The sequence below is a fragment of the Mercurialis annua genome, linkage group LG6, assembly GCF_937616625.2.
Source record: "Mercurialis annua linkage group LG6, ddMerAnnu1.2, whole genome shotgun sequence".
Classification (NCBI taxonomy): domain Eukaryota; kingdom Viridiplantae; phylum Streptophyta; class Magnoliopsida; order Malpighiales; family Euphorbiaceae; genus Mercurialis; species Mercurialis annua.
Window position 1 is genome coordinate 41303329 of NC_065575.1, and position 14772 is coordinate 41318100.

Consider the following 14772-nt stretch of genomic DNA (forward strand, 5'->3'; position numbering starts at 1 on the left):
AGGCTAAGTGTGCAATTTTAAAAAATTTAAATATAACTGACAAAACTCATAAAAAGTTGGTATTTTTTATTGATTAAGCATGTTATTTATAATATAAAATTCTAATTTTTTTAATTATAACGTGCCTAGTCTCAAATTAGGGTCTGACTTCGTCACTGATAATATACATGGTAAACATCAAATAAATTAATTATTTTATATTATAATATGAAATTATTGTCATTTTTAATAGCATTACGAAATCAATTAGACTAATAAATTTATTTAATATAAAATATACCAATAAAATATTAATTATTAATATGTTATTTATATATTTAAAAAATAAAAACATCAACTTTAACAAATTGAACTATATTTTTTTTTCAAAACATGAGCGCTTGTTTAAACGGTCTATCATTTTGATAATGAGGAAATATCTAAATTTGCAATTAGTGACAAATGTTTATGGTTTGGTTAATGAATATGACTGTTGTTTGGTTTACAGATAGGGAAGTATCCATGGGATAATAATTCCAAAAGGAAATGGATTATTGCCATTTTCTCAATGAAAAGCCATGCAATTCCAATAATAAAACAGAGCTAAAACAAGGAGTTAGGTAAGGTATGATTAGATTAAAATGTAATTTAAATATGTGGGTCTAGCTGGGATTTGCTGTATCTCCAAATGCATCATACTAATGCTCATATAATCATTCTTTGCCACACTCTTTAGCTTTTATTTCCAAAAAATCTTATATATAATTTTTATTCATTTTATTACTAATGAACAAATTTTAATTAAACATTAAAAATTTAATAGATTTAATTATATTATTAACGTTATTTTAATAATACTATTATATATCAATTCTATCTATCAATGACATAGAAGATGTAGTCTATTATAGTAAGTATTTTTACTTCTACTCTAAAATGAGTAAATAAAATAAGTGCCACTTGCATTCTCTTGTGGCCAATGCTTCTCACTTGTTAGGCCAAATATATTTTGAAAAGATTGAGACTTGACATACAATCCATATGAACCCCATATTAGAGGTGTCTGTGAGCCTATGAGGCCCATTAATTTAAATTAAATAAAAAGAATGTCAATCACATGAAACCAATAGCCATCTCTAACATATAGTAAACAATTTATAGTATTATAAATGTCATCAACTAGCCTATGATGAATATATTGGTATTTTATGTAGAGATATTAGATTGGGACTTTTTCTAATTTTTTATTTCTTAAAGTAGTTAGTTTCTAATCAAAGTTCAATTGAAAACAATTACTAATAAGTGAAGGAAAAAGGTTAGTATGGAGTAATATTGATTGGCTGAAGCAGGGGGTTCACATTCACAGTCTCCTATAAATGGAGTAAGAGAATTTGATTTCAAAGGATTGTAATTTGCATAATAAACATGAAGAATCTTTTATGTAAATAATTTTTTTATTATATCTTCAAATTTAATGATACAGAATGATAAATATCACATGGCTCCTTACCTAATGTATGTTTCATGTATTTATGTATTATTGAGTCTTATGTGGCCAATTGCTATAAAGAAGCTCTTATTTAAAAAAATAATAATAAATCAATGAAGTTCATTCAATTCTATAGGGTCCATATAATTTTTATTAGATGCTTAAAGTATCAATATTAAAAAAGAAAAGGAAAAATCGTCGACAGCAGGGTTCGAACCTGCGCGGGCGAAGCCCAACAGATTTCAAGTCTGTCTCCTTAACCACTCGGACATATCGACTGTTTGTTTTGTTTTTAATCAAAACCAAAAAGATAACTAGCACAGCTAAAACAACGATACTTAATCAAAACTAAGTCTTTATAGTTTTTTAAGCCAATTAAGCCCTCAATATTTTCACTTGGTGCAAATAACCCCGCATTTGAAAAAAAATATACATAAATAACTTACAAAAAGTGAAGGTAAAGTGTTCAAAAAAATAAACTAAAAAGACCTCGGTACTCTTTTAAAAATTTAAAAGGTTTTTTTGCGACGTTCTAAAACATTGAGGATCTTAGAAAATGAAACATTGAGGATCTTAGGTAAAAAAACTTAAATACTCTCTCCGAGTAATTTGAAGGACTTTTTTTTACCTTGGCTAATACTTACAAGATAAACTCATGAGTTACATTCGTCTCTATCACTGCTATCTTTTTATTCACTTTTTTATCTTGACATTTCTTTACCAGTATTTAACTTTGAACTGTGTATGACTCAAAACAAACAAAATGGCATTGACAAATTTCAGTTCCACTACCCAATTCCTCGTGCAAATTAGGCATAAACACCACCTCAATTGGGAACAAATCGAGCTGCAACTCGCATCTGAATCGGAGTTCTACACGTAAGACAGTCCTTCATTCCCTTCTTCTCATGAAGCTCATTACAATTCACACATAGTAACTGATGTGCACACGGCAGAAACACCACCGACTTCTCCTCCGATAAGCACATCACGCATTCCCTCTCCCTCTTCAATCCCTTCGCAGCCACCGCCTTTCCAGTATGCTTACTGCAATCTTCTTGTCTTCCTTTCACTGTCTGATTAGTATCTTTGCACTTTACATCCATGCCTCGTTTAAGATCAGCTATTCTCGAAGCATTAGATTTGAATCTCAGTTGATTTAGTTGTTTCTCGAGTTTCTCGATTTCATCCATGTGTTTTCTCGTTTCATTTTCTGCTTTTTGTCTCAGCAAATCCTCCTGTATTTTACCTGCAGCTTCAATTTTCTCTCGTTCGAATCTTATGGATGCCATCTGTGCAATTAAAGCTTCCCTCATATGTTTCTCTCGGTTCCATTTACCCTGCGAATTGATTGTTAGTCAAGACAAGAATTACTCTAATTTTTGGAAATGGTGAATTTGCATACCTCAATTTGATTCAATGCCTTCTCAGCCTTGCATTTTTGATTTTGCAGTTCAGCAGCCTGATTTTTGTGACTCTTCAGCTCCTCTTCTAATAAGCTTCTCTGTTCCTTAATTGATTCAACATCTTTTTGTGCCTTTTTCTCTCTGTTCAATGCTTCACTGCAGTACACAGAAGACGCTACAGCTTGTAATTTTTGCCTCTCCATCTCTTTCTGGAGAAGAGATTGTTGAGCCTCGAGCTTTTCAATATTCGAGCTGGCTGCCGTAAACTGGCTAGTAGCTTTGCTCAAGGCGGACTTCATTTCTGATTCCCTCTTCATTGCATTCTCCTCTAGATTTTTCTTATCTTTTTCGCATTTTTCCGCCTCTTGTTTCTCTTGTTTTAGTGATTTCAGTTCGAGTTTGTCTTTGCTGAGCCTACGAGTCGCCTGCATAACTTTTTGATTCGCCCAGTTCGTCCAACCCTGTACGTCGTTCTGCAGCGTTTCTACCTGAGGAATTAACTTCAGAATTGTTTCATCTTTCGCGTCTTGCGGGATATGCTGTCCCGAAGACTCATCGTATGGCATTCCAGCGTAATAATCAGATATCTTAGGAACCAATTTCACGCCAGCTTCAAGCTTTGGTGAAGCCTTTTTATCGGATACCACAGGTTCAGCTGTTTCTGGAGTTGGGGCAGATATAACAGGACCATTGCCAGGGACCTGAAAGCTTCCGCGGACTGTAATAGACTCCACTTTGGCTTTAATCTTTAAGCCCGAACTATGTGATTTTGATGGAGACCTCAATCTTTTTTCTAAAATAATGTTTCCGAGACTAGAAATCTTTCCCGATTGAGAAATCGACTTACCATGAGTTCGTATAGCCCTCTCTGCATTCAAGCTTTTCTGCAAACTTGCAAGTTGTTTCTTGTTGAGTGATTTACTCCCCATCTTTAATTTTTCTTCAAAGGAAAATGGTCGGGATGTAGCCTGGCCACTCGAGGATTTCTCCGAGATGTCTGAAACAGTAATCACAGTCTCTTTTTCTTGTGTAGGGGAGCTTTTGGTGTTCGGCGGATTCATAAAACTTCCAAATTTTAGCGTTTCTTGCTTAAGACTGTCATGAGGCAGAGAAGAATTTGCAGCATTTGGCTTATCGGTATATCCAGGAAGTTCTGAGTTTTGCGATGTTAAGCTCGATTGGGCAGAACTAGAAGAGCTCTCACCCGAGATTTCTTCTTCCATTGCACATGCCTGTGAAATGTCGATATCACAAATTAATAACCGCCACATAGCTTCGCCGCTGGATAAAGACGGCTTGACTTGCATAAGCACATTAACCAATTCTATCATGGTGAACTCCACCATCTGCTGCAAATCCTCAAACATAATATCTCTCGAATGACCTTTTCCGTCATTCAACAAGGCCAGCGCATCGTTCACAATGTTTTCAACAATATCTGCACCCCCATGGTAAAAGCTTAACCTTGACATGGCTTTCTGAGCTACATCCTCACTATATCCCCTCCTACCCAGCAACTTGATGGCATTTTGGTAAATGGTGCGTATACCAGACAACAACAATTCTTCGAGTTGGCATGCAAGAGGATCATCCCAATCATCCGACTGAGACGAGCCTGCTGCTGCCTCCGAATGCATAAGGTCACTAGGTGGGTTTTCAGATTTTCCCGAGGACGACTCATACAGAGGAAATTCAGTCGAAGGTGATGGGTGGCTGAGTGGACTCTCTGGAGAATGCTCAACTAGTTTTCTTTTGTTCTTACCTGCCTTATCTAAAGTATTTAAGTCGCTACTACCTCTGCCACCACTACCGCCGCCGCCGGTACTAGCCATTTTACCCGGTTTTTGAACAACAAGAAACAACTTTTCGTTTAAACCTATGAACCAAATAAATCAAAAAAATGAGAAATGAACTTACTAAAAAGCCATTAACTACACAGTGATCATCAATACCATTTAAAAAGAACAAAGAATAACTACAGAAATTCAGTTATCATTTGGTTCGATTTTACTTTAAAATTCAATTTATCTACAAACGAATTACTAAATGAATTCATTCTACAAAAATTTAAAAAATAGAGTTAACTAAATAATTGTTAAAGTAAAACCAAACACAGCTGCTTCCACAAAATTTTGTAGAATTCATTTGAACCAAACACACCACCATTATACTCAATACAATACAAGTAATTTCACAATGCACAGTCCTAACTAATAAAGATAATCAACTGTGAAAGAAAAAAACACAAAAAACATACCGGAAACTTCCAGTGGCGGTGGTGAAAAGGGAGGCAACACGTGACCCTGTATCAAAACCCAAACTCAAAAACACGAGCTAAACCAGTAACACAAACAAACACTAAAACCCATTTCAAAATAGACAAAAAAAATCAATACAAAACCATAGCCGTCACTTTAAAAGAGCAATGAATGCAAATTTCAGACAGAAACAGTAATAAGAAAAACCCAAATGAGGAGAAATTTCTATTGCCTAAACGGCCTGATGAGAACTGGAAATTTTCATGTTCAATCCATATGAGCAATTAAAATGGAGTGGTATGTTAAAATGAAGCTGTTTGAGTAGTGAAAAGAAACGGAGAGTGTGTGAATTTGAAAAAATGGCGATGGGTTTATATAGGGGCTCTCTGAATCCAACCCATCAAATCCAGTTTTAAGCCTTTTTGATTTGTTTACTAAATAAGGACTCTAATTATGGTAATTTTTCGTTGTCTAATTTTATCTAGTAACCACTGGTTTGTCTGATTTATTATCTAATTTGATTTGGGGGTTGTCAAAATGGATTTACGGATCGTGTTCGTATTGTGTCGGTTCAATCTATTAGTTTCGTTATAGTCAATATAAACACAATTTATTTACCTGATTTAGATAATATTTCTAACTCTAACATCGTCAACGAAAATAAAATCACAAGTTGGATATAATTGAAATGAAATCCTACGTTTCAGGATAAATTAAATAAAATTGAAAGATTTTGACTTTTGTGAAATTTTCATAAAAGATTTAGCCTTTTTTATTCATTTGGCGTTACACTGTTCAAAAATTCAAGGACTTGTAGCTGAAGTGGTAATCGAAAGACGACGTAGCACGATAAGTCAGGTTGTACAGATATTTAATCATATTGTTAAGTTGATTATTCAAATTAAAATTTAATTATGAAAAAGAGTATGCAAGGCATCAAATTATACTCTAAAATAAGTAAGTCTGTTATTTGTAACCCTTGAGTTAGAAAATCATAATTGGATAAAAATTAAGAGTACAAAAAATTTGTCATTTAATATTTTTTATATTACTAATTTTTACCAAATCAAAATCTTGCATGCATCTAAGTCACTGACTCAGTAACTTGATATCACATCATATTTGTTAACGAAAACATCAAATTTGAAAAACATTAAGATCATAATTGAATTTCGGAAAACATAAAGTGACTAAGTAAGAATCAAACTAAATATCAAAGTCATTTTTGTAATTTTTATTAAAAAGGCATTGCCGAGTTGGAGTCTTGTGGTAGAAAAGAAGTACCACGTCGGATAAGTTAACGGGAATGGATGTTCCTATTAAATCGTGTTTTTTTGTTAATGCATGAAACATGAGAGTCGTAATTAATATCCGAAAAACATAAAGAGGTCAAGTGAGATTCGGAATAAACATTAAATTTTTTTGTACCTTTCCGATAAAATATTTATAAAAATTAAGATACTATTAGTATAGTTTTTCCATCTTTTCTTGATATTGCATACAAGAGCCGATTAATGAATGTAAACAGAAGGAACTGAACTCAAATGTGATTTACAAGTTAGAACTCAACTTGAGCTGAAATGTGTATACTTTTTTAAGTTCAAAGCTGAATTCGACTAGAGTTTAATAAAAAAAATACTCCCTCCGTCCCATTTAAGAAGGGACATATCTCATTTTTATTTGTCCCACTTAAGAAGGCTATATCGTGTTTTTTGTTCCAATTTATATGAATTTTCCTTTTTTACCCCCTTTTCTCTTTTCATAATTAATGACTATTAGTCTATACACAAAATACAACACTATCATAAATAGGGGTAAAATAAGAAAATATTATAGTAGTTAATATTTTCTTAATATATGTGAAAAAGTCATTTGTCCCTTTTTAAACGGGACGGAGGGAGTATTTTTTTTAAAAAAATCACATCAATGCATTTAATTTAGTTTATCATAAAATTAAAATTTAATCAATTGATTTGATATACACTTTAATTTAGAGGTAAAAATAGTCAATATAGTAAGAAAAAAATGATTATTTTAGATATATAAACTCATTTAGCTTGTGAGCCTCATAAACCTCTTTAATTTAATTGATATTCGAGTCAGTCTAAAATTAAATTCGAATAGCTCAAGCTTGAGTTGATCGTGATACATCTATATACTCCCAAGAGCCATATACATATATAACCAAATAGCCATCAAACTTATTTATAGCATCAGTTTGTATACCTAAACTTGCAAATTAGCTTTAGTGACTGAACTAGATGACCATAAATTTAATACTGAGTTAATTAAACGTTACCTCTTTTTGCAATTTCCAATAGATTAGCTTGGATAGTTGCAAAGGAGTAAAAGTCAAAGGAATAAGCTTCCTATTTGAATCTTTCTTTTTTTTACCCTGTCAAAAAAAAAATCAGTTAAGTACGTTTTATAAATTATTTTTTAGTGCATATCTTAAAGTAGGTTGTATATATTCATCGCCTTAATTAAAACAACATGCCTAAGTAATTAAATATATTGCAAATCTCGTTTTTTAAATAGATCACCAATTTTTTAAATATCATATTTAAGAAATAAAATGTTCAAATCTGTTTCATGGTTTAACTATATTTTTAATAAAAATATATAAATAATAAAATAAAAATTAATGTACTTTAATTTAGAATGAGAGTGAGGATTTAATGAGATTATTCTCATCAGTAACAAGCAACACAACATTTTTACAATAATAATCATTTGCATATTATAATAAAAATTTGTAAAAATAAGAGATAGCAAATAACATTCTCTTGATTAGAACTATACAAAAAAATGAAATAAAAACAATACGATAAACAAACCATTTTTGACTATCAGTTTGATGTTTAAAACTTCACAGGATCTCTCTCTGTATATTCAATCAGTTGTGATGAATATTGAGTTTAATTGATATCATCGAAAACCATGTTAGAATATCTATTGATGGAGTAAATATATAGCCGATAAAGTACGATCCGGTTTTGATTTACAGACTACTACTAAAATAAACGTGTCAACAAGACATTGAAAAGTGATATCGTGTAACTGTTATAAATTATAATATTTCATTTGATTGAGAAAGTATTTAATTTACAAAAAATCATACTATTTATTGTTAACTTCAAGTTCCGCTCTATATTAGGCAAAATCTAGTAATGGTGCAAATGAAATGGATCATTTTGGAAACATTATAAATGTAGAACACCTAAAAAGTAATTTTTGAAACTCTAAGGTCTTGAAACACAATTTCATAAATTATTAAGGAATAAGTTATTCTAACACCCTTGATATTTACTATACATCACACCTTTTCTCTATTATTTCAGAATGAAGCGATATGATTAAATTCAATAATATATGAGCAAATGTTTCATTTAAAATTTTATGATTTGGCAGTTGAAATTAAGTAATACGGTTCACAAGTTTGCTACTTCATTTTATCCTTTTCAATATATTTTTTAAATAACTTAGTCAATTATTTTATGTATTTAAACGGTAAAATCATAAACTTCTCATGGAACACTTTAATAGTCTATATTATTAAATTTTAGAAATAATATTGTTTTATTTTTTAAGGAATATATAAAAATTCACCAATTTTATATGTTTTCTCAATTTACTCACGTCTTTTAAAACTTGTCATAAAAATACACCAATTTTTTTTTTCAAATTCATTTATAGTGCTTAAGTGACTCATTCATTGGTGGAATTTGCAGAGGTGAAGGTTATTTTTAACCAATAATGAGTGTCAGCTCAGTACAGCGTATGGATTTGAGAATAAAAATAAAAATTTGTGTATCTTTATGATAACTTTTAAAATACGTGATTAAATTGATAAAAACGTACTCCCTCCGTCCATTTTTAGTTGTCGCTTTAGGCAAATATTTATGTCCATCAATAATTGTCACTTTAGGATTTTTATGTGATTTTTACGATAGTATTCCAACTTTGGCCTTCTTATTAAATCACTTCATTAAATGGTACTTCAATTTTCAAAACTAAATCATCCAATATTAGGTTAATAACTCTATTTTCAAAACTAAATTTTCTAATAGTAGAGTTTATAAATAGGGTTATGTTAGTCTTTATATTTATAATTTAAAATAAAAGAAGCACTTTCTTAATTTTAATAATTTAGCTTAAAGCGACAACTAAAAATGGACGGAGTGAGTATAAAGTTTGTGAATTTTTATGACAATAATTTAGTTTTAAATAAACAAGATATAAATGTGAATTATAATATCAACGAGTTATAGCTCATACAGTATAAATGATGCAAATGAGTGAATAATCTTCTCAAAATTTAAGTGGTTGAAAAAAATTAAAAAAACCTGAAAATGAAAGCATTAGTTTTGATCATAAATTGAGAATCCAAAGAATCCAAAAAAATCCAATTCATTTACTTCCTTCCAATCTGTTTTTATCTCTAAATTGGTAAAAAAGTCCAAAAAAAATCTGAAAGGGTCCACTCTCACCTACCGTACCCGCCAATTTTTGTTCTTTAACTTTGGGTGGGTCCATTAGATTCCACTTCACCAAAATTAGCCGTTCAGACAAACAAAAAGCACCTGACACGTAAGAAGCATGCAGGAGACTCAGCGCCTAGGTGGCACCTACTCAGATACCCATTACATCTCCACGTGTCACACAATTATAAGACAGTCACCTAAATCTCTACTTGCACATGTAACTTTATCATTGAAGTTGTAACGACACCTGGTAAAAACTTGAAGAAACATTAAAAAACAAAAGAAAATCTTAAAAACAAATTGTATCAGAGAGAGAGATATGGCGACGCAAGAAGACAACCAAATAACCCCTAAAACGTCGTCGGTAATAATAACCCTAACTTTTGTCTTAATTTTTTTACATGTTTTGTAATTATTTGGTAATGTGATTTGAAATCAGTTATAGTTATCATGATTATTATTTTCATTTTAGGGTTTCGATTTTTATTATTATTTTAGGGTTTCAGTTGTTGATAAGGAGGTGGTCTGATTTTATTGATGTTTAAGATGTTTGTTGCATCATTGTGTTACTGATTTCTAAATTTAGAGTTTGAATTTGTGGGTTTTGGATCTTGAATACATTGCCTGGCTGTGTAAATAAGCTGAGCCAAGCCAGAGTTATGCGAAGCTCTAGCTCGAAATCCAATGTCTTAGTCACGCTTGAGCTTGGGCTTAAATTTCCAAGCTCGGAATTTAGTCCAGTATGAATGCAGATCTCGAGCTGGAGCTCGAGAACGGATGAACTTAAATTTTCAAGCTCAGGATTGAGTCAATTGTGTATAGCTCTCTCGAGCTGGGGCTCGAAATGAATAGTCTTAAACTTTCAACCTCGAGCTGGAACTTGAACAACATCCGAGCTATTCAAGTTTCATTCGATTAAGCTTGAGTTCAATAAAAAATATACACAAAAAGAATATTATAGATGATGAATTTAAACAAAATCATTATACATATCTAATTCAATCAATTTTGAGGTATAAAAAGTCATATAGTAAGAAAATAAATTATCATTCTTTACATATAAGAAAATATCACAGTTCCGTTTAGGCTAGCGATTCTCGCGAGTCTCTTTATCTGATACCCGATCTCCGCTCTAGAGATATTAAACTCGAGCAGCTCAAGTTTTGCTCGAATTGTTCGAGTTGATTTCAAACTTTATTCCGAGTCGAGATTGAGTAATTCGCGAGTAGCCCAATTTGTTTAGTCCCTACTATTGTCACAAAATTAAGTTAGGTTCAAAATAGCAACTAAAATATACATAATTTTGTTTTATATTTATGCATTGTAATAGGCTTTTCTTATATCATCTACAGTGTATTGCCTATGTGAAGATTTATTTTTCATTCTAAAAACTTTTTTGTGATTATAATAGTATGAACAATCAATCAAATTGACATAAAGTAGAAAGGAATCATCTTCTGTCATGTTAGGTTATCACTTTTATATGTTGGATTTTTATGTGCTTAAACTCTTGGACAGGGTTAGCCTTCTGTGTCTTGAGACCTGTTGAGGCAAATTGTGTGATACCTATTGCTCCACACAGCGTAAAAACAAATTGCCATTTGCTAACACTGCTTGCCACCTGTAGTCACCATCACTGCAGTGGGTCAATGTCATCCTCAAAGTAGATGAGGCTTATTAGTTAATAGTTACAATGTGGATGAAGATTCATTGATAGAAGTGGAAGAACACATTATTAAGTGTAGTTATTTCTCATTAAATAACTGCTCTTTTAAGTAGTTTCAACGTTTATAATGATTGTTATTATGTTTAATTCCTTCTCATTATACTTTTGACATGCGAGTCAATTTAAAAGAAAAGAGATGTTAAAAATATTGTTCCATTATTATGATGACAGAATGTGCGAGGAGGAGTAGGGGTAGTGCGGTCTGTTGATACATACGCTGCACAATGTGAAAAATGTTTGAAATGGAGAGTGATTACAACTCAAGAAGAGTACGAGGAAATCAGAAGCAAAATCATTGAAAATCCCTTTGTCTGCGACAGAAAGTCTGGTGTATCTTGTGAGGATCTTGCTGATCTCGAGTTGAATGCAAGTCGAACGTGGGTCATTGACAAGCCTGGAATCCCTAAGACCCCAGAAGGCTTTAAGAGGAGCTTGGTGCTCAGACGTGATTTTTCCAAAATGGATGCTTACTACATCACTCCTACAGGGAAGAAACTAAGAACGAGAAATGAAATCGCAGGATTTTTAGACGCAAATCCAAAATACAAAGGTGTATCTATTGATGACTTCAATTTCACTTCTCCAAAGGTAATGGATGAAACTATCCCAGAAGATGTGAAGAAGGCTAATGCTGCTGCTGCTGCTAGCAGCAATAAAAAAGTTAAGGTGTTGAAGGACTGAGCTTGAGTCGGAACTTGTATGTTTTTGAGCCCTTTCTAAGGGCGACTTTGTAGTTCTGTGTTGTAGTCTATGAGATTGGTCAGATGAGGATTTTATGATCATTTTTACTCCATCTGAGGATTTTGTTTGGTTAGAGATTTTGCTGATCTATTTATTTGCAGACTGTAGAACAATGGAATAGCTGCAAGGATAAGATTTATTTAACAATTAGGTTGCTGCCCTTGTGACTTGTGGAATGTTTCTAAATATTGTATCATTTACTGTTCTTAGAATGTGTCGCTCTCCTCTGTGGATGATTGCATGGATTATTCTGTGGATATTTTGCATGAATTAAGTAACAAGGCATTATCATCACAAAAACAGTTGCAAGGCATTAATCTAAATTATTGTGGCAAATTTTGATATATCAGTTTATGTGACACGATTTGAAGGTAAGCGAGTTCGGATTATAAATGGATTGATTATAAACGATTAATCTGTTATGACTTGGAAAATAACATGTTAAACCGCCTAATTATAAAAAGGCTAATAATTTTAAAAATGACCGACCATTTCTTTTTTTAAATTGCACCCTAATGTTGTAAATCGGCATCATATTTAGTATTCTTAATTTTCAATAACGCTCTAAATTATCAAATTGAACTCTTTTCATTTGAATAACATTCAAAATAAACCCTTTATATTTATCAAATATGTTAAATATTCTTTGATGTTATAAATTACACAAGAAACCATCATCTCCACAAAATAAAAATAATGATATTAAAAAAATAATTTAAATTATTTTATATAAATTAATTAAAATGTCTCCGACTCTTTCACTGCCTTCGGACTGTCGCCGCCTCCCCCGGACCCGCCACCGCCCGGACCCTCCACCGTCCTCCATGGGAGGGCGAGCAAGAAGGTCTGCTCGTCCTCCCATGGAGGATGAGCAACAAATCTGCTCGTCCTCCATGGAAGACCAGCGACGGCGGGTGTGGCGGGTCCGATGAAGGCGGTGGTGGATTCGGAGACGTTGATACATGTCGTTGTTTAATTTTTTATAAAATTTATAAAATTAATTAATTATATATCTAATTAAATATTCATTTAGAATCTATTTGAATTTTTTAAAAGGTAAAGGACCTACTTGAATTTGTCCAAGTAAAAAAATATGTTATAACTCCTAAATTTAGTTGTTTTGAATATTTTCATCCTTACACTAATAAAATTGTCTACTTTTTTCCAAAAATAGGGTAAAGTTGATGAAATTACAAGGTCAGGGTGCAATTGAAAAAAAAAATCAAAAGTCAGCGGTTTTTCAGTCTATTAGCTTAATAAAAAAAATACATATAAACATGTTATTAAATGTGTTAATAGACTAATTTATTATTCTTAATTCAAATACATTTATATAACACATTTAATTAATATTATACTCCATCTGTTCCAATAGAGTTGTCCATTTTCTCAAATTTTTAAATACTTCTAATAAAGTACTCTCTATGATCCATAATATGTTGCATTTGAAAAAATTGGTCCATAATATTTGTCATTTTAGAATATTAAGAGAATATTAATTGCTATTTTAATTTATTAAAAAAATACAACACCACAAATAAAAATAATAGTCATAAATATAAACAAATTTCAAATAGAGTTAATTTAGTGTTTATAAATTAATACATATTAATTATTCTTAAATTTCATATCAAAGTCAAATACGACAAAACCTTCAAGGCGCAACTGAGTTGGTAAGGCGCTCTGCTAACTTAAGTGAGGTAACCGTACTCATGTATTCAACCTTTATATACTTGGGGCTAGAAGTTTGTCTCGCGCAAGGGACCTACCCGGTTCGAGTGGGAATTAGTCTAAATGTGGAAGGTTTAAAGGTGCTGTCACATAGTGGAGACCCGTTCAGACAGGATGCAGATTTTTCTTTCAGGGGGGGTCCAAATTTAAAATATAAAAATTAAAATAAAAATATATTTCTGAATAAAAATATAAATTAAAAATGTTTTAATTACAAAAATTAATAAATTGATACAAATAAATCATAATATCCTCCTGTTTTTTTTTTATTTTCTAAAATCATTATATAATTCCATGGTGAATTTTTACAAACTCATTTTAATAGTTAATATTATGTTTAATTGCACCATAAATTTTTAAAATTAATTGCAAAAAATGACTCGTTTAATTGATATTGTAGCTTGACTAGTATAACATGATCTTTATCTTTAAATTATTACTAATTAACAAATATTTTTTGATTTTATTTCTAATGTAAGTATATCAAAAGTTTGATTCTTTTTGTTGTGATCAAAATAATTTACTAATTGTCAAAATATTTTTATTTATCTATATGGACATTGTTGACTACATTTAATTAGAAATATTTTATTAATTATTTAAGAATAATTTTTAGCGTTGAAATATGTATATTTTAAAAAGATCATAAAATATTTAAAAATATATTTTCTAGTCCGTGTACCCATAATATTATTCATTTTTTTTTTGAATTATATAAGTGGATTATGGCTATGAGATGGTCACTAATAGTGACTCACTATTGTCATTATCTTTATTACTAAAAAGTAAACACCCAAAATATAATGAACAACCAAAAAAAACTGGAAAAACACGTTGGAAAGGAAAGATTTAAACAACCTAAGTAACTCTTAATTTTTTGTTAAATTTCAGGGGGCCGAGTGACCCCCTTGGACCCTTACCAGATTCGTCACTGCGTTCAGGACACCTCACATACTTT

At 31.4% G+C, this 14772-nt stretch overlaps 2 protein-coding genes and 1 non-coding gene across 3 annotated transcripts; 1 reads left to right on the forward strand and 2 right to left on the reverse strand.

Annotated features, from left to right (window-relative positions):
* Positions 1 to 1664: 1664 nt before the first annotated feature.
* On the reverse strand, positions 1665 to 1746 carry TRNAS-UGA (transfer RNA serine (anticodon UGA)). Its single transcript has one exon. It is a non-coding gene; the product is annotated as a tRNA-Ser (tRNA).
* Positions 1747 to 2073: 327 nt separating this feature from the next.
* LOC126654024 (putative E3 ubiquitin-protein ligase RF298) lies at positions 2074 to 5515 on the reverse strand. The gene is made up of 3 exons (XM_050348060.2): positions 5132 to 5515; positions 2874 to 4750; positions 2074 to 2808 (listed from the first exon to the last, which is right to left on the reverse strand). Exons 2-3 carry the CDS (start codon positions 4704 to 4706, stop codon positions 2296 to 2298), a joined length of 2346 nt encoding a protein of 781 aa, XP_050204017.1. The 5' UTR covers positions 4707 to 4750; positions 5132 to 5515; the 3' UTR covers positions 2074 to 2295.
* A 4353-nt stretch (positions 5516 to 9868) lies between these two features.
* Positions 9869 to 12295, forward strand: LOC126654111 (methyl-CpG-binding domain-containing protein 4-like). The gene is made up of 2 exons (XM_050348178.1): positions 9869 to 9980; positions 11514 to 12295. The coding sequence occupies exons 1-2, from the start codon at positions 9936 to 9938 to the stop codon at positions 12021 to 12023; spliced, it is 555 nt and encodes a 184-aa protein (XP_050204135.1). The 5' UTR covers positions 9869 to 9935; the 3' UTR covers positions 12024 to 12295.
* The last annotated feature ends 2477 nt before the right edge of the window (positions 12296 to 14772 follow it).

Excerpts from the sequence above, each read along its gene's own strand:
- LOC126654024 (XM_050348060.2), bottom strand. The coding sequence starts at position 4,706 with ATGGCTAGTACCGGCGGCGGCGGTAGTGGTGGCAGAGGTAGTAGCGAC. Across the intron at positions 2,809-2,873 it reads AGGCATTGAATCAAATTGAG|GGTAAATGGAACCGAGAGAA; the intron begins GTATGCAAATTC and ends ATCAATTCGCAG.
- LOC126654111 (XM_050348178.1), top strand. The coding sequence starts at position 9,936 with ATGGCGACGCAAGAAGACAACCAAATAACCCCTAAAACGTCGTCG. Across the intron at positions 9,981-11,513 it reads TAACCCCTAAAACGTCGTCG|AATGTGCGAGGAGGAGTAGG; the intron begins GTAATAATAACC and ends TTATGATGACAG.